Raw genomic sequence first — 22,733 nt, forward strand, 5'->3', positions numbered from 1 at the left:
AAAGCTACAATTTAGTTTTGAAAAAAATGCCCAAATCGGAAAATAGCTACGACTGTTGTCCGTACATTGGGAAAAGTCGATTTAGTTATAAAGTTTTTGATTTCGCATAAGACCTATAGGCATTCACAGAGTGATAATCGTATCTACTAATATAATTTGTCCACATGTAATGATTAGTTGAGCTTCAAGCCATTTGATTTTTGTTTTGGATCAAGCACAATATCAAAAAACAACGTGCCATTTTTATTTTTCACCCACTTTCACCCATAGATTTAATTTGTTTGAATTGCGTTTCATTTTTTTTTTGGTAAAAAACGTAGAGCAATCCTCTTAAGTCATCGTTATAGGATGAGATATTATATAATATTATAATACTATATAATTATGATTTTATATGCGCAGACGACAATATTATCAGAGTTGACAATCCGTTTGAACTAGTTGTAGTAATTGCTAAAATATATTCCAGTTTATATTTTAGGGGTCCGGCAACGGCAGAAGCGATGGATCGCCTGGTGCATTGATTTTCTGGTAGATATCATTGACATCGTTCGGCTCAGCTTTAATATTGATTTTTATTTCCAGAAATATGCAAGCCTCCGAAATCATCAACGGTTAAATTCACTTGTACGATTCCTTCTAAAAAAGGAAACTTCATCAGAGGGAGTTGTGATGCAATCTTGCCCTCTGGAACAACTGCTACGTCGATTTGTCTCCCAGGTCATCATTCGATTACCAGTACCGCCAAAATCTTCTGCAACGACGGTCGATGGGGTCTCAGTATGCCGACTTGTAAGGCAGGTAATACTTAGTGCGAGAGTTTTGACTCCATGGGACCTAACCTGACGATTAAAATTTGCAGTGTTAGAGATGTCAGTACACATGGCAATGTGAAGGGTCGCTTTTTGATAATACAAAACACAATACAGTACTGTTTTGCCAGCTAACAGAAACGAGACAAAGAACTCGATCGTATTTCATAATCGTAGCACGCAAGAAAACATTTAAATACTACAAATTAAACATTTTTATTAAAATTAAACACACAGCCAAACCTTGTATGAAAAATCAAAATTTTAATATATTGTGATACAAGAAAAAAAAAGATTACTCCTGTCAACGATTTCTGGAGTTAAAATTGAACACGTCGTTCGATACCCACAATGCAACCATGGAAAAATTTATGTATCGAAATATCTTGATGAGATCGACTGCTTATCTCCAGAATTAATTAAGACCCGGATCGACCGGCTGGAATGTTAGAAGGAATAACTCACGATGCGCAAGCTATTAGCATCATGGAATTTGGAAGCCGGATCCCATCTCTTCCGCGTCAAGCTATTTTTTTTTATTATTTTACTCGTATCTTAAATTAAATATAGTTTCTGGCGATCCAGCTCTTTAATCACCGACAATTTCCGGATATTACCCCTAAAAAAATGTATTTATTTGAAATATAATTATTTATTCCACAGAATGCGGGAAAACAACGCCCCGCGGAACAAAGAATGTCATCGGTGGAATGAATGCGGAAAAAGGAGAATTCCCATGGCATGTTGCAATATATTCTACATATGGGCAACAAGAAGAGAATCCCGTCCCCGTATACTGGTGTGGAGGAAGTATCATCAGTAGGTCTCTCGTCATAAGTGGTACGATATAATGTTAAACCATAATATTATCAGATAGTGTGATATGACTCATGTATTAAAACTAATTTGATACTAGTTTTTTTTAACTAGCGCTATTTATAGGCGAGCCTTTTTATATAGGAACGTCATGAAGTAACAGCTTATTGACCACACAAAGTGAAGGTGTAATCCACGTGAACGTTAAATGCGGAAACGTATTTTGGATCCTTGTAGTAAAAACGATTAACACTTTTACAGCGAGTCAGGAGAAATGTTGATTACCAATACAGATTGTTATCTCTACGGCTTAAGTAATTATTTATGGAGGAGAAATGATAAAGAACATGTGAAGATGCGCGTCCAAACAAATAATAACTACAAGTTGTGTGAACAATAAATCTTCACACATTTTGATATAAGTACTACGGAGTTGAGTTAACTCGTGCGCCGCACGCGGTTTAACAATATCAATACCTATTATGATACGAGTACAATGCGCTGAATGCTGATGTTATAGTGATAACAATGATACATCACATTGGTGCATCCATTTGTAACCATCAATACTGCCTTAAGATGATAAGCTACATACATTTTTATTTTAACACCACCTATCTCAACTTAGCAACCGGTTTAAAAATAATCTCCAGGATGAAAATATAGAAAGGTACAGATGAATTCAAGATCAAAGAGAAATTAAATGAAGCTAGCTTCATCGACATGTTGTGCATGGCTAAGAGGTCATGTGTTGCTTGGAAGCTGAAAGTAAAAAATAGAACATTTGAGAGTAGATTTAATGGAGTCGACAATGTTTATGCCTGCGGCACTAACGAGCTATTTATGTATGTATTAATATATATATATATATAAATATATAAATATATATTGAATTTGCGCGTGAACCCGTTTAAAAGGGCTAAATAATGTAGTCAAAGTAGGTAGGCATTTTATGACTTAAGATAAAACTTGACACTAAAAATAATATATAGCGGCATTTCGCCTAGTCACTCCTGTCACTGGATAGCTGTCTAGTTTGATGGACTACCGCAGGATCACTTATCCCACTGATTTCACTGATTTCATAGGGTACTTACCGTGAAAAAACTTTTAGAAAACAGGTGCCGCGAGACGATTTTTTTTTTAAAGTACCGCAGTAGGTACGCTATTAAGATATGAATTCATAGCAACAGCAGCAGCCGCTCAACCGTGGGCGGTCAGAAACCGGAAAGGAGAAGATTTTTATTTCATGCCAATCTGGTGGTCCCTTTTCAGCTGCGCATTGCTTTTACAACCCGCAGACCAGACAAGCGTTAGATGCGGATTTATATACGGTCGCTGTTGGGAAAGTCTACAGAGATTTCATTCATCCGGAGGAAACTAAGTCATCACAAAAAACCGGAGTAAATATATTTTTTTTATTTTATATTATTATCGAAATCCTTCTTTATATAATTGCGTATCTACTATCTGTGATTTTATAGACACTGGCAGCCGGTGAGTGATGCGATCGATGTGTCGAACCGGGAACCAAATTAGAAAAAGTTCAATATCAACAAAAATTAGAAATAATGCTAAGCGACATGTATATAGGATGGCTCCATCTGTATATGGATATGACAAAATATGAGAATAGAGCAGGAACAGCTCTTGTGATACCAGAAAAGTGTATGAATAAGAGTTGGAAACTAGACTCAATCATACCAATAATGACTTTATAGTCTGGTCGCCAGAGGGGGCACCTGGTAATAATTATTGTCGAGGAAAAAAGGTTTATGAGTGATTATGACTTAGTTTTACCATTGATTACAAATCTTCCAGTTGCCACTCTGGTACCCCTAGGCAAACGACGCCATTTAGATAAAATGGCGGCCAAAACAGTTTTTGGATAATTTTTCATCAACCATTGTTATCTCTACAGAACTTTTATTCTATTATAAAATAAACATAGTTAAATCCTAAACAAAAAGTTTGTAACATATGTTTTTGGTAAGCGGTGTTAGTTAGCACAATTTGAGAAATTAATGTTAGCATTATTTAGATATTCTCTAGTTTTTTCGACTTCTATAATACATTTCTAAAATAAAGCAAACGATCCTATTTGATTCTTTGTATCATTATCAATATGTTTGAATATACTTACTAAGCCTCATTCGATATTTAACAATGCAAGATGCCATTTATTTTGTAATTGTAATACAAACTAATTCTTTATTTAATATGAGACTTCGTCTATAACATGGTTAACCATCTAAAACTATAAATTACCGAAGACAATTTTTCGAAATATTGCATTACCAAATGAAAATTATTATACTTTGTAGGATTCATTCATAATCTTCGGAATTTATGAATTGTGAGGTGGTCGTAAAAGCATTCTAGATATCTAGACAGTAGCGACTCAATTGAATTAGGTAATTATGTATTGCTTAGAAATCGTATGCAGCTTTTGTTCCTACTATCCCATAATTCCAGCCTTAATCTCTATGTGCAAAGTTAGATGTAATCTCATAATAATGTCATGCTTAAGATCAACAACTCATTTTCATTTTATTATCTTTTAATGGATTCTAAGCTGAACGTAGTTATGCATAATGTAGTTAGTCCACAATATTGTCGAGCTGAGATAATGGCACTTTAGCAACAACGTGATATTAAAAATGTATGTAAAACGTAAAATTTTAAATTGTAAATAGTATTTTTTTCAAGAATTTTTTTGCGGGTTGGCTATTTTCAGCAGAACGTAGAGAAAACCTTCTAGCATCTGATCTATATCATATATAATTTTTTTCATTTTTTGTGGACTGGCTACTTTCTGCATAACCATGTCCAACTATGTATTGCATTACATTTATCAGGAAACGGAAACGGAAACCAACTAAGTTTAAATACGACCTATCGATTTTCCTTAAGAAATTTATGTTCGATTATCCTCTAAGTCACATTAATATTATATTGTCGTAAGAATTATAGAAAAATTGGGCGATTTGGAAAGGGTATTAACTAAAAACTTTTATCTGGCAGATGAACTAGATCGGTACCTATTTATGAAACATTATTTATGCGTTTATAATAAATGAATAGGACAATTAAATTTATATGAATTTGTCGACGACGAGCAAATAATTCTCGATAGGATTTTCATGTTTGCTTGGAAAATTGACGTTTAAATAAAGGTGTTGCTATTAATAATGCTAGTAAAAATTGAACTTTTGAATTGAAAATTTTGGGTACCAGCAACGCTGATTAGTTGTCGAAAGTTACCCAGCGTCCTCTGTCAAACCACTTTCGCCTGACGACCAATTGTGTTCATAACTATACTCAATAAGAAGTTTATATTTGTGACTGTTTTAGGTAAAACGAATTGAGATTCATGGCGAATACGGGGGAGAGGATTCTAGTTACAGACATGATTTGGCTATTCTAATATTGAAAACTCCTCTAAATTATTCCGATATCATAATGCCAGTTTGTCTTGATTTGGTCGATAAAGAATTCGATGAAGATCAGTCTGAACCCGACGTGAAAGCAAAGGTCTGTATTAATGTATATAAATTGATGACTCCATGGCCCCCACAAAGGGGAGGCTGACAGGGCTCTAGCCTGGGGGCCCGGGCTTAGAAGGGGCCTGGCGTAGCAGTTCAACCAGTTAAGTGAGATAAACACACCGTAAATGTATAAGCTCTAATAGTAAAAAAGTCACCTACGGCGCTATAAGACTGATAGATTTTTTTTATAATTACTTTTAGTGCGTTTCCTGACTAATAAATATGATTATTTATCCAACATGGCGAAACGTCACATGTAACTTGGCTATCACAAAAAAAGGTCGCGATCACTGCTTCATAATATGATGCTGAGTGCCGACAATATATTCAAGCTGATTTATTTAAAATACCAAAAATCGCTAAAAAATACACGCAATATCCTATATTTTCACATTAAAAAAATACACGGAATTCCGTGGAATATCATTTGGGAAACACTACTACAAAACATTACACTGCCCTTAACCTTAGCGATAGGTTGGGGGGGGGGGCGACAAATATCGTGGCCTGGGGGCCCGCTTCAGGGTGTGGGGGCCATGGATGACTCACTTCAGAACAAAATTACAAGAAAGTAGGGATAGAAAAAGAGCAGAATATAGGAAACAGTTAATAAATTTTCTAATTGCAATTGAGAAGGGAGAGTGGAAATTTTCAATATTAACATTGATATGAGCAAATTAGGAAATTCTGAAAAAAATGTTTGTTTTAGGGCATTTAATTTGTTGATTTTATAAAAAAAGTTTTTCTTTAATTAAGTTGTACAGCAAAATTATTATTTTCTCTTCCTCGGCCATATCCGCCCCTTAGTTGGAGCATATGGATACGACAAGGCGCCTCCGAGAATCCCCGTTGCTCGCCAGTCTTCTTAAATCGTTCCAGGTGAAACCAGCATCTCGTAGCTCTACTGTATACACTCTATAGATATAATTTAGCGGCTTTCTGGGACGCTGGAATTAGCAAATAAAAATTTCCTTTAAATCGTCTTAATAAAGTTCTACCACGTAAATGCACATTCAATGAATATGGAGTAAATCAAGAATTCTACGCGTTTTCCGCTGGTAAAGGCCCTGCGTCGTGTCAACCATTTTGATCGAAAACGTATTTTTCCCCATAAATGTTAAAGTAGGTATTTATTGACCACAGAACAAAATTAAAAAAGTAGAAATACAAACATCAGTTGCTATAGATCTAGGGTTTGACACCAGATTTGGTTTATTACTCAATAATGGTTAGGCCATAAAACGAAGGGAATGCGTAGCTCGATACGTGTACTTATCACTAATAACGAATGTGCGTTTCGTTAATGTGACAAAAAAATACACATTATTATTAACCGCATTATTTACATGTTAACCGTGTTTACATAACTACATATTATTATTCTTTATCTTATATTTCTCCACGCTCGATAATTATACCTTCTTACATCCGCCCCCAAAAAGTAACCCGCTTCCCTTATTTCTGTGTTCCCTGGAAGTGACAGTCTGTTGTTGCGTAACTGTTTCAGGTTGCAGGGTTTGGACTTGTGCAGGTAAATGGGGATGTGCCCAACATTTTACAAACAGTTTTAATGCCTATCGTCTCAAAAAAACAGTGCAAGTCAGAGTCCACACCGGAATTCTTTAAATACGTCGATTACGACAAACTCTGTGCAGGATCCACCGACGGTAAATTCATTTAGAATACTAATTATTATAACTTTAATGAAAATGTTTGGTTAAGTACAGTATTAAATTTATTAAAATTATTAAGAACAATTTTTTCATTTTATGTTTAATTTTTCCGAAACCCCTAGTTTAATCGATACATTTTATAATAACAAATAATATTACGTTTTTACAGGCATTGGATTGTGCAGTGGCGATAATGGGGGTGGTCTGGTTGTCAGCAGTTTTGAGAAAACCGCTCTGACTTGGTATTTGAGGGGAATTGTGAGCACTGCTCCTGTAAGTGACAGTGACAGTGACAGTATATGCACTACAAATACATATTCAAGTTTTACGAGGCCCTTTGTATATAAACAATTTATAGAAGACATCATAAACAAGTATGTATTCGCGTGTAAAATATTTATCGTTTTTTTTTACTTAACAAATACAGAGTTATTATAGAGTTAATTATTCTATTTTTTTAAGTCAGGTAAACCGATATCTGCTTCTGCTACAAATTAGGGTTTTCTTCTTTCGTGAAACCTACTATAGAGCAGAGTCAGCTACCTTCTGCTCGGTCTTCCACTCAGTTTTCCAGCTATCGCTCCAGACTCTCTGGAAACCGTCTACGAAGAGCTACCGAAGTTGTGGTCTACCAGTATGACGTTTTAAGTTTTGTTTCCACTCGATGCTATATCATACATACGCATCACGTAGTTTTGCCATCTTCTACCTTGAGGGTTTTGATGAATTGGATGACGTTAGGCTCACAGAAAAGTTCAAATGTCTACAATTTATAGGAATCAATGGTAGTTGACTTCTACGTCTTCAAAGCGGCGCACAATCAAATTCAAGTCAACTGGCAAATTTTAGCGTGGACGGACGTTTATTATTCGTTCCTTCCTTGGCAATCATCGTAAGAATTTGAGGCAAAATTTTCTCAGCATAATAATATTATCGATATTTTTAGGCAAGGCTGTACGATGCCAAATAATCCCGGGAATGGAAAATTTATGCTCATAGGATTGCAGACTGCGGCACCAGGAGAAGATGTGGCGCACTACTCACAGTTAAGTTTGAGATGTGACAAAGGTTTCACTCCTTCAACCGTTGAGAATAATATCTGCGATGAATTTGTCGACGACTGGATTAATGAATTTTCAATATGCAATGGTAATGACCTTATTATAAGTACTCGTATAATGGATACGTATTATAACCTATAATATTTTAAGTTATCGTTGTAGCGTGACAGATGAACGGGAAGGAGTGTATGTTTTGGGGAGGTTAAATGTATTTAAAAACTGAATTTACAAAGTGGTCACAATTTTTTTATTCAACAAAGGGATTTTCATCGTGTACGGATACATTTTATGTATAAATAGCTATAAAAATACGTTATTACGAATCTTTAGGAAATATCTAAACCAGGATCAATATGACATCGTTAACTTCTGCATAGTCCGTTGTCTTATCCCCTGGTAATAAACCAGTATTAATACGCCGCAAGATTTTTTTTTGCAAAGCTCAGTATACCTGTGGTTTCTGTGTAAATGTCATGCCTCACTGCCATAAAACAACACCGTCGGAATGCACAATCATTCTGGACTCGACGACATCACAAGCAGCGGCGGCTCTTCTAATACCATCCAAGTGCTACGCACCGCCTGCATCTTTGAAGACATCGCTCAACTTTTCATTGTTATTCATACGTGTATCACTCACTTCGCGAACTATGAACAATACTCCGTTCGTGCGCAAAGCGATTACGATCCAAACAGATTTTCAGTTTGCACAGGATTACAATGAGGTCATTATATACTTCTTAAACCGTGGTCGAATATTCCCGTAATGACGTTTGTGTAGATTTTTTTACACACTTTTAGATCAGCGCACGAAATTAGGACTCTAGAAACAAAAACGCCAGTTTCTGTTTTATAACAATGTTGGCGAGTTAATTTTTAACAATTTCACATTAAAGATTTAAAGAATCGCCAAACTTTTACGAAAATACAAACTACCGCATTTATTTCTAAACCACTCAAATACATTCAATAAACAAAAAAACACATCAGCGGTTATTTATTTGGCTGAAGCATTGTTTGCCCAGAGTGTAAAGTCGTAAACAGTGACATTTATTTTTCTTTATTGATATTTAATCATTTGAACTGTTCAAAAACTCTTTTTAAAAAATATAATAAATAAACAAAGTCATATTTAATTTACCTTCTGAGAAGTTCAACGTTTCGGTTTTTTTACACTAAGATATATCTTAGTTTATTGACACGGCAGCCTTCGGTGATTAAGGTAATCATGGAGAGACGCTTTACGACCTTTACGTGGCTAGGATAAGTGTTCCTGATGCCGCCAAAGAGTGTGACACTGCGTGCCCTTATGGCACAGCCTCAAGGGTTCCATTTCCATGGCCGGCCCTCCCTCACCCTGCAGCGGTGCTACAAAAGCGACCTACGTGCTGCAGGTCTGACATGGCGGGAGGCGCAAGAGTTGGCGTTGAACCGAGGGAAGTGGCGTGAACTTGTGCTTGCCCTATGCTCCAATGCTGGGTATATAAGGTAAACCATTGCGCATTACCAGAAAATGCTATTCTGAAGACCACCGGCCGCCACTGGTCACAAGCGGACGACGCGATGTCAGTATTACGAGGCGCCAGTCTGCCTTGACAGCAGTGTCAAAAAGTATCCATATACTAGAGTTTCCTAACTTTGCAACGTCATTTTTTTGCATACTGGAGGTAATGCTGTTGCTCCAACAGAATATGCGCGGACGCGAACGTCGAGAAGTTCATTCCCTTGATTCGCACTGTACAAAAAGTGACATATCTGCATCCTTGTGCATCTATCAGAAGATGGCTACGTATTTTGTGGGTGTCTGAAAGATAGTGCGCTCATTCTTGTTGGAAAGTTCTATGAGTCACTTACCATTCTTGTTAGTGTCGTCAGATTATCGCAAGTTCATATTTATTTAAGAATTTTAGGTGAATTTATTTCCAGTTTATTCAGGGGGATATCTCCTACGTATGTAATATAGCCAGAACATATCACCGTCATGTGACAGCACGTGGTGTGATGGTAATGTGTTCTGGCCATATAGACCCAGCTCGCAAAAAACATTCGAGTAGCCGACCGGTAAGCATGACGTGTATAATGTCGCTGCGGCCTGCGAGCAGCTTAAATTCGAGCAGTTCAAACCCGAACTAATCGCATGGCATATTAGGTCCATTTCTGGGACCAAACATACATTGAAAAATAACATGTAAATTTACCAGACCCGGGATTCGAACCCGGGACCCACGACATTACAGACTTGATGCGTAACCGTTCGACCACCGTGGGCTAAGGCGTAGGCAGAAATAGTACCTGAGTATGGTTTAATATGAGGTAATTTTAATAATTACATTTAAACATTATTTTTAAAGCCGTTTGGATCTTCTTGTCGCAGTTTTTTAAATAAATATTTGGATTCTACATACCTTTTACCTAGTTTAGATGTCTAATAATATAATAATTATTTCTCTCCCAAATCTTTTTATTTATTTTTTGTTTTTCTTAGTCGAATATAAAAGTGTCATACTAGTCACGTTACGCCAGGCAATGTGCAGGCTTCGCACGCACTGCGATGCGATCATCTAGCGAACGAAAAAATGCCCGAATGTAGACAGAGAAGAGTCAATGAAGATAGTGGGGGTGCTCCACGTGCGCGGCGCGAGTCTATATAAAGACGGGGTATAGAAGCAAAGGCAGCAATCTTGGAAAAATTGGCAAAATAACCTATGAATGCAGAAATATAGAGCTGCTCATTATGCACATGGTAAAACAATATTCGAGGCGCAAACCTTGCATTATTTCGTAATTACTTTAAAAATTCACATTAGAAGCAAAGGCTGCATTCTTCTATATTCAATATTATTCCCATACAAAAAAGTCACATAACAAAATGGCCGCTCGGTACAATTTAGGAGCGAACATAGCAAACTTTCAATTAATTAGTCGCAAAACCAGCAATTTTATAAATTTGGAAGCAAATGTAGCAATATTGACTTTTATAATTTAAATATTTTAATAAGTGTAGCGAAATTACTCATTTTTATTATACGAATTATCTTTTTAACCTTATTGCTACATTTAAAAAAAAAAAAGTTCTGCATTAAAGTTATCTGTCTTACATTAGTTTTTTAGCTTTTTCTCAAAAACACTGTTTTGGTAGAAAGCTACCTTTGCTTCTATACCCCTCATTTGTGGCTAGAAGAACGCAAAAAGCTAATGTGTGCATACAGACCATCGAGCATCCATCACTCGTATGATGTATATCTGGGGCTTATTTGCCACTGATTGAATTATAACAACATGATCATATTCTGCCATGACATGTCTTTATTTTCTTTCTTCAGTAAGTGCTACGACGCAAGCGCCCACTTTCGATACGCAGCCACCAACCAGAACGTAAGTGTCTATTCATGTAACATTGGCATCGCAGGCGGTGCGAAGGGTTCATTATGTCAGTTGCTTTGCGTATAGTGGTGTGCCCAGAGGACGACCAAAATAAACCCCTCGTGCCGCTTCCAGTGTGTTTTGGCCGTGAGGGGATATATTAGGCCCTTCACTACATACTTAAGTTGTGACCACACTCCAAATGGTGGTAGATAATATATGCATATATGGAACACATTCATAATTGTGCACATTTTAATAATATTTTTAGCGAGGGATGCGTGATGCCGAATCATCCACCAAACGGTAGATTTTCTGTATTAAGTATGGACAATAAAAAGCCAGGAGAAGTCGTGCCACCTTTATCAGCCATCTCTTTAGAATGTTCATCCGGGTACAGTTCTGGTTCTGATATAAACACTTGCGATGGCGATACAAACAACTGGAAGTCGGAACTCGGAACTTGTTTGAGTAAGTGATTTTGCCATAATATGTAATGAGAATGATACTCGTATATTAGCTATTTCCTGTGTATCCAATAATATGTTATTATAGATATGACACACTTCCAAAATGGCTGTACCTATATATAAACTAAAAAGGTCTAGATTTATGTTTAAATTACCTATATTTGTTTTCTGATACTGGAGAATGTTAATTATTGGCATTTGAAAATATCTTATTTATTACGATGTTATGGTAGAAACAGCTGTTTTTCCCTCATAAGTTTTTTATTGATATTAATTTAATATTGGTATCAATAAAATACACTTTTGCAAAATATTTAATTATTAATTATTAATTTAATATTGGTATCAATAAATTTACAAATTTTGAAATTAAAATACACTTGTAATTAGCTAGCTAGGCTTTAATAAACCGTAAATAAGACCCTCTTCATCCAACGGCATACGTAACGTTTGATTTTAGTTCATCGAGATTTTGTAAATATGAAGCATCTGGCCCTAACCATGCACCAAATGCCTCTCTACATAGCCGACTCTTAAAGATGGCCCTGTTTTCTAACGTAATTTGAACAAACCGATTGCCAAATTTGAATTGCTTTGATTTGATTGATAACTGACAACTGACAGGCCACGTTTGATGTTAATTATTGCCATACCTATTTTCTTCCGTGTTTCATTATAATTGAGTCAAGTCTTTTGATTATCGTCTAATGGTATTATCTATTTTATAATTGATCCTATAATTGGTGTTACATTTTATTCAATCATTGCTGCTTTATTTAATTATACTAAACGTTGCTTTCGTAGATGAAACTAATCTACAACGCCCAAAATTTCATAAAAGCGATGACCGGTAATAAACAGCATTCGACGGCCCATAAGCCTCGGAATAGCGGTTCCAATTTTTGATTTGACAGTGCACTGGACACGGAAAACTAATCTTACCAATTGGGGTATCTAATAGCTCTACTGACTCTAAATCGCGAAATATGCACATTTATGTGTTTTACTGTCTTGAAGTGCAATAAATTTTCTTTATACCTAGTGTTTACTCTTAGGAAGACATAAATTTTATACTAGGCATACCTATATTATAAATAATACAATAACAATCTTTTTGAAAATTTATGTTAAGAAGGTATCTAATTATCTGAAGAAGGCAGCTTCACTTTCGTGATTTTGTTTCAGAATTGTGCGACTCTCTACGGAGTTTAACTGTCAAGTTCAATTGTTCTTACCGGTTCTCCAAACAAAATGATCAAGCAATTGGCTGCGATACACCTGTTCCTTCTGGATCATTAGCCTCAGTGACGTGTGAAGCGGGACACTACTCCAATGAAAGATTACCAACTTTGGTTTGCAAAGATGGGTCTTGGGACCCAAGTATTCCGAAGTGCAATGCAAGTACGAACACGTCAATTAAATTAACAAAATAAGTATAAAATCAATTAAAAATACATACAAATATAGGTATTATACTTGTAGAGCCCCGGCATATATAGTTGAATGATAACTCCTACGTGTTTATATATTTCTGAATCTGTGTTTTTATATGTGTTACGCCGAATGTACGAAATTGACTATTACATGAAATGGGCAAAATTTTGCCTAAATCATGAAAAATGCAAGCCCGTTGCCTTATTCATGAATTAGGCAAAATATCTGCCAAGTGCGTGAATTCGGCAGTAATTTTTCTGCCTAGTTCATGCATTGGGCAAATTAGATAGTAGGGCTACGGTGGTGTTTTTTCCAACTAAACCAAATGTGTCAAATGCTCATGCATTGGTCAAAATAGATGGTCGCGCTCCGGTAGTGTTTTTTCAAACTAACCAAATGTGTCAAATGTCATTGATTATACCTATAAAAATATAAGTACCAATCAATAACTACAATGACGTTCATATCCATTTACTATGCCCAAAAAAATCTAGAACTATAGGAAGAATTTTATTAAAAGGTATTTTCGCGATTTGATTCGTGCTTGGGTATCAATCGTTCAATGGTCGATTGTTTGTTTATGATAGTATGATTTGATAGTTTGTTGACACTTGTTAGCTAACCTCAAAATGGACATTCAGTTGAATTCAGAATTACACAACCTAACCTAACCTAGCCTAATAATAATAATATCATATTATGTCCAATTATAACTAATAAAACCATCCGTATTAAATTTGCTTTTTCTACTGTCATGTTGACAGGTGAAGAATTCCATACCCTGGTAAATTCACGCACTCGGCAGATAATTTACCTAGTTCATGAATAAGGCAACGGGCTTGATTAATACATGAATTAGGCAAAATTTTGCCCATTTCATGTAATAGTCAATTTCGCACATTCGGCGTAACATATGCATAATTAAAACCTTATAAATGGACTAAAATAACCATGAGTGTAATAACAAAGCCGGCCGCGACCAAAATCGTGAGGGACGCAGAGAGACTGAGTGTGATCTATTGAAGAGAAGATCTCGGGATAGAGGTTTCTGGAAGACGTCTGTGCATGTCGCCATGGACCTGAATGATCTTAAGCGCCAGCAAGTAAAAAAGATCTCCTGCTCAGATGACAATGGCGAAGAGGTGGCTTTGTATGGGATCGCTGCCACACTGCGAGATGGAAAGGATCGTATCATCATTAGAAAGATCGTCATGGGACGAGATGGCATCGAGAAGAATCAAGATTGTTTTAGGTCGAGTGCTAGTGATCCCATGCCCCATTGGCCACTCTACGCTACTGGTTGGGCCAAATCCAATATTACTCGCGCGATACGGAGGTCTTTCCCGCTCTCAGTTATGATTAAATCCAGCCAATGTTTATTTTTTTGAAATGGAAAATGGCGTCTTTGTCTTTACGTCGTAACACACATTGGCTACCGTCTGTGCTACAATACAAAATAATTAACAGTGAATTGAATGATGGTGAAAGTGGAATCAATTGTTAGGTACCTGTATTCATTATTTTTATTTAAAGTATCTTTTTTATATGTATAATATACCTAAAAACCAAGAGACATATAAATAATGTGAAGTGTGTTACCTTCTAAATGAAGTTGTAAGAAAGGAGGAGAGTAGAGTGTGTAGAAATATATTATGGTAAACTTAAATACGTGTTAAAGAATATGTTATTTGAAATATTGACGTCTCCCGTAAACGCAACTCGTAATAGTATTGGTGATATGTAAAAACATTCCAAGGCTTTGTATGTATTGCGTTTATTGAATTGTATCTCAATACATCAATAACCAAAAGTGCTGTCAAAGTCTTGATCTAATATGGCGACTGCTGTTCAAATTTCTATCTTATTAATCTGTTCTGTGCTAAAAACTGTTATATAACAGCTATAGAATAAATTATGATTTTATAAGATTAAACATTTTTGTCCACATTACAATACGATGATATTTTTATACCTGATTACGTGTTTATAGCATGTGGAAAACCAGTATTATATTCATCACCTAATGTGATGAAGCAGAATGATCAATATGCAAAGAAAGGGGAATTCCCTTGGCATGCGGCGATTTATAATATGCGAACGGAATCGGAAAATGAAATCCACTACGAGTACGTATGCGGTGGAAGCATCATAAGCAGACTGCATATTGTTACCGGTACGTACCTATCCACGCTTTTGGCTGCTTGGCGCTTTCACTCGTCTTATAACTAGATGTTGGCTTAAATTGAAAATGCCAAGATTTTCGTTGTATTTTATGTTTATGTGAAAAATTGGTTAGTTGTAAGATAGTACCTTAGTTTTACTTGAATTTTATGCCAGTGATCCATTACCGAGAAGGTCACATAGGCGTCAGAGTCGACGACGACTTCAAGTAAAGACAAAGCCATCGATGAGTGAGAAGGCGTGCTAAATACATAAACAGCCATCACTTGCCGCTCACCTAGGATTACAGATCACAAGTCAGTCGGAACCTATCCTTTTACTAAGCGGGCATGGTATGCCGGCTGTATTTAACAATTTATAGGTATCTGCTGACGGTTAGAATTGGCATACTGTGGCACTGCAGGCAAAAAAGTTCTCATTTGCATGAAACTTACTCTCAAAAGTTGTAGGTGGAATATGTCGCCCCCAGCAGTGTCCGACCTGCCTACCCTTGCGGAGCATTACTGTTTCATTCTTGTTAACATTTTCAGCTGCACAGTGTTGCAATACTCATAAACTCAGTGAAATGGTTGTTGCAGCGGGGAAAATGTTCAGCGAATTTTACCACAGAGAAGAAATAAAGAATCAATACATTCAAAAAATTGAGGTAACACGTACACAAATAATTAATTTTATGAATACTTAATTTAATGATTACTACTTTAGAATGCGTTAACTTTAACCTGAAGGGTGGCGATGGTAGATACTGTCACTGGGGTAGTAGATGTTCGAGCTACTGGGTGCATACACCCACATCAGAAAAGAGCTAGGGAGGGAGCTGGTAGGGCAGATGAGTATTTTTTTTGCTTTTGACATACGACCAGAAAGGCTTAGGATTATGCTTTATATTGCTGTCTATTTGAAGTATGATCTTGGAGTGGCACGTCTTTATTTCTGATTTACGGCGAGTACGAAGAAGACCAAAAGTTATTTTTTTGTCTCGTCGGTTCCCATGTTTTTGTATTTTTGTTTTAATCAGACTTACTTATCTGTTTTTACTATCATATTATCACTTTCCAAACCTTAATGCAGTATGAAGACGTTTAAACGGTCTACATACTCCACGATTGCCGAGCGGCTAATGCGTCGGTTTATAGTGTCGTAGGTCCCAGGTTCGAATTCTGGATCTGGCAAATACACATATTGTTTGTCAATGTGTATTTGGTGTCAAAGTATGGACCTCTAACGTTTGAGAAATTGACTAACATTCGTTTCCCGTAAAAACAAAAATCTGTTAATACAAAACCTCTACTCTGTAGATAAACGAAAGATATTCGCAAAAATGTATAATAATAAGTTGTTTTTCACATTTTAGTATTATAATCAATATTATTATTATAAAAAGAAGGCAATGTCAAATTCTTAAATTATTTGACGTTCAAAATGTTAAACATTTTCACATTCAATCTAAACTAGGTAATCTAAAACACTCGGCGCTAAAAAGTAGAATTACAAGTGAAACAGAATTGTTCCCATAGCTTATTTGAAACCGAGTGCAATGCAGATCAGCGTACAATTATGTGTTGATTAAATGAGTAGAAGAGAATAATTATTGTAATATCATTTTATCATTGCAGATTAAAAAATGTGAAATTCCAGCCGTCTTTAGTGGGAAGCCTGAAGAATTACATTCGACCGACTTAGCGATTCTTGTCTTAGAAACGGTGATAAATTTTTCTGAATACGTAATGCCAATTTGTTTAAATCTTCAAAAATCAAAAATTGAAATGTTGCACTCAGAATATGGAACTCCAGCAAAGGTATGAACCGATTGTTAAATAATGTATTAAAGTAGTGTTTGAAAAAATAGCGTTCAACTGTTAAATAAATAATATAATATTTGCCGCTTTTCTATTGTTTTCACAATATGTTATTGGATTTAGCAATATACTATAAAATTATTACTTCTATATAGTTTTCTTCTTAAGTATAATATATTTTGTATGCAATTAATACTATTAATGGTAGTTTGGATTAATTCTACTTGCAGAATCATTGTATAGCGATGGTTTGGTCGATCTGAGATGTAGAAGGGGCGTTCTTTGAGCCATAACTCTTTTGGTGGTGTCGCTGTTCGTCATGCCAAATTTCATGCTTTTATATAAATTTATTTATATAAAAGCATGAAATTAATTTATTGTTTAGCTATGCTGCCGGACTAATTATTGTGATAGGTACATAATATTATGGAGATATGGGATATCTTATAAAAAAATGTATTATCTAATTCGGTTTCTATTATTATTTTTTATTATGAGAATGATTTGAAAATGGTGTCACAAACGAAATGGAAAAAATAATAATACCTACACGTATTATAGTAAAATAAAATTCTACCATGTGAACTCTTTCTCAATTAAATAAATATGTTAAATTCAATCAAAACAATAAAAAAAAATCACTTACGAGTTCCCTTATTTTTTACTCGGACGATGTCGGGATGGATTCCTCTCAATATAATATTAAGAAAATCCTAGTTTTTTTAAGCCGACCAGGATTTGGATCCTTATATTTCATTGTCCGAGTGAGTGTTTTTTTTTCCTGAAAGATAAATGTATCGACCCGCCGGCCACCGATAATAAAATTATTAGTCTAATATTCTTTATATGAGTACGAAATTGTATGAGGAGTATGAGTATATTGATGAAAAGTTTAGAGGAAATTTAAAAGAAGATCTATCTATACCTATCAGAATAAATGTCTACTTTCTACATTGCTATAGCTTGCAGTACTTGGTTATGGTGGGGCCGTAATACGACTGAAATCAATGACCATGCCAATACTAGAACATCGTTGGTGCACAATTAATGACGAAAACAATACATTGAATGATATCCTGTCGATCGATAAAGTTTGCGCGGGAACTAAATTTGGTATGTTTATATAAAAATATGTATTTCACTATATCATTGTATTATTATTTATAATATATAACATGTAACGGGTATTAATAATTTAGTATGATAATCTACTTATTAATTTAACTGGCGTTTACGTGGTAGAACTCAAGTATAATGCTTTCGTAACAAAGGCTTTTAATAATATATTTCACTTATTTTGCTCTATATAATATAATATAATATAATATGTAATATACTATTATAATAATATGCATTTAAAATATCGACATCTTTTGTGACATATTTTTCGTTTATCAAAAGTACCTAACCTAACCTAACCTAACCTAACCTAACCAGATTTTATTTTTACTACCGATTACAGTAAAAACTTTTTTTGGGGAAGGTGTTATATATCTATGCGAGAGCTAAACATCTGGTATTTTTAGTAATAATAAAAAAGTACCTACCTACCATTTTTTTCGACTGTATATATTTTTTGGTTTCTTTCTAGTTTTAAAATATTTTTTTAGTTTTATTAATGCCTAAAACGTTGCCTTTAAAGTTTACCATTAAAGCAGTGATTCCCGACGTCGGGCGTACGCCCCATCGGGAGGCAATTTCAATGTTTTGGGGGGCATTGCGCAAATCATTAAAAATGGCTAATGACTTATATGACAGATTTCCAGATTCAAAAGAAATTGCTTTCCCACCTTGGATAACTCAACCATGCAGGATCAAGAAGAACTCTTAGAATTGCAAAATGATGAATCTTTTAAAACACTATTTAATATAAAGAAATACAATGGCGTGGCTTTTACAACATTTATGATTAAAATTGTACCAAATTAGTACCTCACATAAAAACTCTTTGCACCTCACACGAAGCATAAGGATTGCACTAATTTTCTTCCGAGTTGTACAATGTAACATAATAATATGCATATTTACTTACGAAAGTTAAATTAAAAATAGTATTGCCGAAGAAATTCTTTCTTTTCAGAATTTGTTAGGTAACCATAAAATGATGATAGGAGCATTTTGCAAAATAATAAATTCTGACTTCGCAATCCGGGTGTTTCTGCTCGTTTCTTCGCTGTTTTGGCTTGGTAGCATCCCTTTTCTACTGCTGGAGGTTTCTTAAACTATTGAAGGTTTGCTGGGCGCCACCAGAGGACAAGCCTCTGGGTGATGAACTGATGTCTTCATCGCCGTTTTCTTTTCCGGTGTTTGGATCTCAGGGTGTATGTCTGAAGAAGAACTAGAAGAAACTGTATCGGTGCATATTCATGGAACTAAATCCTACTATTTCCTTTTGACCATCTCTGATCATAATAGGATTATATTATAGGTCTCCACAGAGTAGAGGTTTTTATTAGGTACTTAACAGATTTTTTGTTTTTCCAAGAAATATTTATAAGCCACTTGCTTAACCCTTACAAGGCAGCTTCGTGAGTTTTGTAACTTTTTTGTTTTTTTCCGTTAAATGTTATTAAAACCGTGTAAAATTTTATAATGAATAGTAATACCAAATAAACCCTTCCCGAAAGAATGTCTCCAATGCACATCAAAAAGATAATGTAAAATAGGCACAACCCCATCCAGTAAAAATTGACCGGCCCTGCCTTACAAATAATATTTCGAAAACAGTATTGGCGAAGAGCTATCTTCGGGTACCTGCTCGCCCCGAGGGAGCAAATAACATTCGACCTTGAAAACACTTGTAATACAATTTAACTCTTCTGCGCGGAGTTATCGAATTAAGTTTTGTATTTTTAATTTTACACTTTTGCCTGTTATAACGTGATATCAATTCATGAAATGCCTCTCTCACATCTCTCCAAAGTACCAGAAACAAAGGACTTCATACACCCGCCGTTATCCGTAGGTATTAATGGTTATTTTTAAAGTTATACTTCTTTTGGCGCGTTTGGGAAATCAGATCAGAGTGTATTTTTGGCGTGTGACATGTAACACATAATTTATTTTTTCACACGAAAAAAACGCACTCGATTGGATTCGAACCACCGATTGTTCGGTTATCAGTCAAACGCCCTACCTTTACGCCACAGTATGATACTGCAATCGTGATGATTATACAGTATAATATTATAGTTTAGCATTGTTTCGTTGCCTAGGCAGCAAATTTATCATTGTCGGCCATTTGCAATTCCTTACGTAAACCAACGATCAAACTTCAGATTGACATTTGGTACTTTACAAACAAAAACAACGAGAAACCATTATAAAATTTAGTAATATAAGTTTAAGTGTATAGAAATAAACCAACGGCGTTCCAATAAGCGGTCCTTTTTCTTGAGTGTGTAATTTAACAAGATAATTAAGAGCTAGTCAAAGAATCTAGCTTATCACAAGTTTTGTTTTTGTTTTGTTACGCCTAAGAAGTATTACTTCTAACGCGCGTACATAAATAGGTACACACACCGATTTTTTTTTATTGAAAATTGAAAATTGCAGTTGAACATGTACTCAGAATACTCAAGTTTAGTCACAACAAACAGCAAACTTCAAGTGAAGCCACAGAAAGAGGCCTACATTAACATAACGTAATGGAATTTCTCAAATCGTATATTTTTTTCCAATATACGATGTCTGTTTAATTAATACTAAAATTGTGGTTGAAGACATATACCACAACGCTGTATTGTAAAAAATATTCAAAACTGCGGTAAAATAATGAAACTACAAAGCTTGTAATTATTAACTTATTACGTCCATACTCTGACTATAAAAACAAATTGTAAAATAGTAGGTGTGTGTATTTAGCCAGACCCAAGATTCGAACCTGGAAATCACGACATTAAAATAGGACGGTTAGCCGCTCGACCATCGTGGGCGATCCTACTATTTATTATGGGTATATTATAGAATACTCTGCTGCAGCATTCGTTTCGGTTGGCAATTTGTAATATCCATTATGTTAAAAAAAATCTAGTCTGATTTAATTTATTTTGTTTGTTTCAGGAACTACTAATTTATGCTTCAGTGACAGTGGAAGTGGTCTTGCCAGGAGTAATAACGAAAATAACACAAATGTGTGGTATTTAATAGGTGTAGCCATTTTAGATGCATCAAATTTTAAAGTAGAATCTATGTGTAATTTAAAGCCATTTACTGTGTTTACGGGACCGTTACAACATAAATATTTCATTGAGAGTGTTTTAAACGCACCTGTTTTAGATTAGCTAATTCGCTAATTAGCCTATTTGTAGTACTTTTAAATCTGTTATCTACTTACTTAAATTATTCATAATATGATTTTTAAGCCATTCGCAAAATAATTCAATACAGTCAAGTAAACACTAAATGATTGCTTTCTTGTTTTACCAAATTTTGTCAACCTCATTTTCAAAACCAAAATGGAGTATTCTTTTTCTTTTTCTTTCGACCATGTGCGATACTAATATAAACATATTGGCCTCCACGGAGTGGAGGTTTGTATTAACAGATTTTATTTTTACGAGAAATGGATGTCAGCCACTTGCTCAACCTATTAGGTCCATTCATACTCTGACTCATACACAAATTGATAAACAATATGTGTACTTGCCAGACCCAGGATTTGAACCTAGGACCCTCAACATTATAGATCGGCGCTTAAGCCACGCGGCCATCGTGGGTATATAGTATAGGGAGGAATAAAAAATTCGTTTAAAAATACTTGATTTTATCGGTTGGCTTACAGACGAGGAGAAAATGTAAAGTGAACATTGGAAAATTGGGCGTCCAAAATGCGCTTCGTCAAGAACAACTGCGGTGGCTATAATTATGTCCAAAATCATTTTCAAATGTTAACGCCATGTACAATATTGATCTTTCTAATAAAAAAACATAAGTAATTAAAAGTATATTTTGTTCAGCTGTTTTTTTAAATTTCAAGTTCTATCGGATTTAAAAAAAATACCTACTGACACCACCCCACACTTCTGGTCTTATAGCGGAAGTACCTTTTGGGTAATTGAGAAAGGTCTAAACATGCCCTTTATCTTACAGTAAAGAGATATTTATATGTTATACTTTCCCACTTTACCTTTCTATATTCACGGCAATATTTCCACAATAGGACTATTCTCTTTCGTATAAAATGTGTTCTGTTTTAGTATGTATTTAATCAACTCTTGTTTTTCTTTTACTGGAAGAGTCTATTAATGCTGCATGCAGAATGTGAAATGCACTTTCTCATGTTTATTCTTGAGAAAATGTAAAGTTTGTACCAACGCTTGCAAATCTCGAAAATACACTAAGACCGACTATTTTTTTCATTAAAAGCGTACTTCAGTGAAACGGCAAATAATTTTCAACAGTAGGTGCGACGAAATTTCTCACTAGTCGCCAATCGTAGACCGACAGTCGAGGTGTCCGCACGTCGATTTGTTTTGTCATGGCGTCGGATGAAAATATTCTTGTATCGTGTAAAGATTACTAAAAAACTTTACGTATGTACTTAAAAAAAATATGACAATGAATATACTATTATT

General features: G+C 35.2%; 1 protein-coding gene across 1 annotated transcript; it reads left to right on the top strand.

The window, feature by feature from the left end:
- The first annotated feature begins 782 nt into the window (after window positions 1-782).
- Window positions 783-22,111, top strand: LOC147075319 (uncharacterized). The gene is made up of 15 exons (XM_085942921.1): window positions 783-801; window positions 1,476-1,652; window positions 2,904-3,031; window positions 4,983-5,162; window positions 6,684-6,843; window positions 7,019-7,223; window positions 7,796-7,998; window positions 11,234-11,285; window positions 11,545-11,744; window positions 12,929-13,144; window positions 15,168-15,350; window positions 15,889-16,004; window positions 16,975-17,157; window positions 18,120-18,270; window positions 21,220-22,111. The coding sequence occupies exons 1-15, from the start codon at window positions 783-785 to the stop codon at window positions 21,438-21,440; spliced, it is 2,394 nt and encodes a 797-aa protein (XP_085799047.1). The 3' UTR covers window positions 21,441-22,111.
- Window positions 22,112-22,733: the final 622 nt, after the last annotated feature.

This window comes from Rhyacophila brunnea, unplaced genomic scaffold (assembly GCF_057557595.1).
Source record: "Rhyacophila brunnea isolate RB1 unplaced genomic scaffold, BYU_Rbru_1.0 scaffold_15, whole genome shotgun sequence".
Lineage (NCBI taxonomy): Eukaryota > Metazoa > Arthropoda > Insecta > Trichoptera > Rhyacophilidae > Rhyacophila > Rhyacophila brunnea.

What these genes read in the sequence shown, in the direction of transcription:
- LOC147075319 (XM_085942921.1), top strand. An exon ending in TGAATTTTCAATATGCAATG is followed by an intron (nt 7,999 to 11,233) that starts GTAATGACCTTA and finishes TTCTTTCTTCAG; the next exon opens with TAAGTGCTACGACGCAAGCG. An exon ending in AATATGGAACTCCAGCAAAG is followed by an intron (nt 17,158 to 18,119) that starts GTATGAACCGAT and finishes ACATTGCTATAG; the next exon opens with CTTGCAGTACTTGGTTATGG.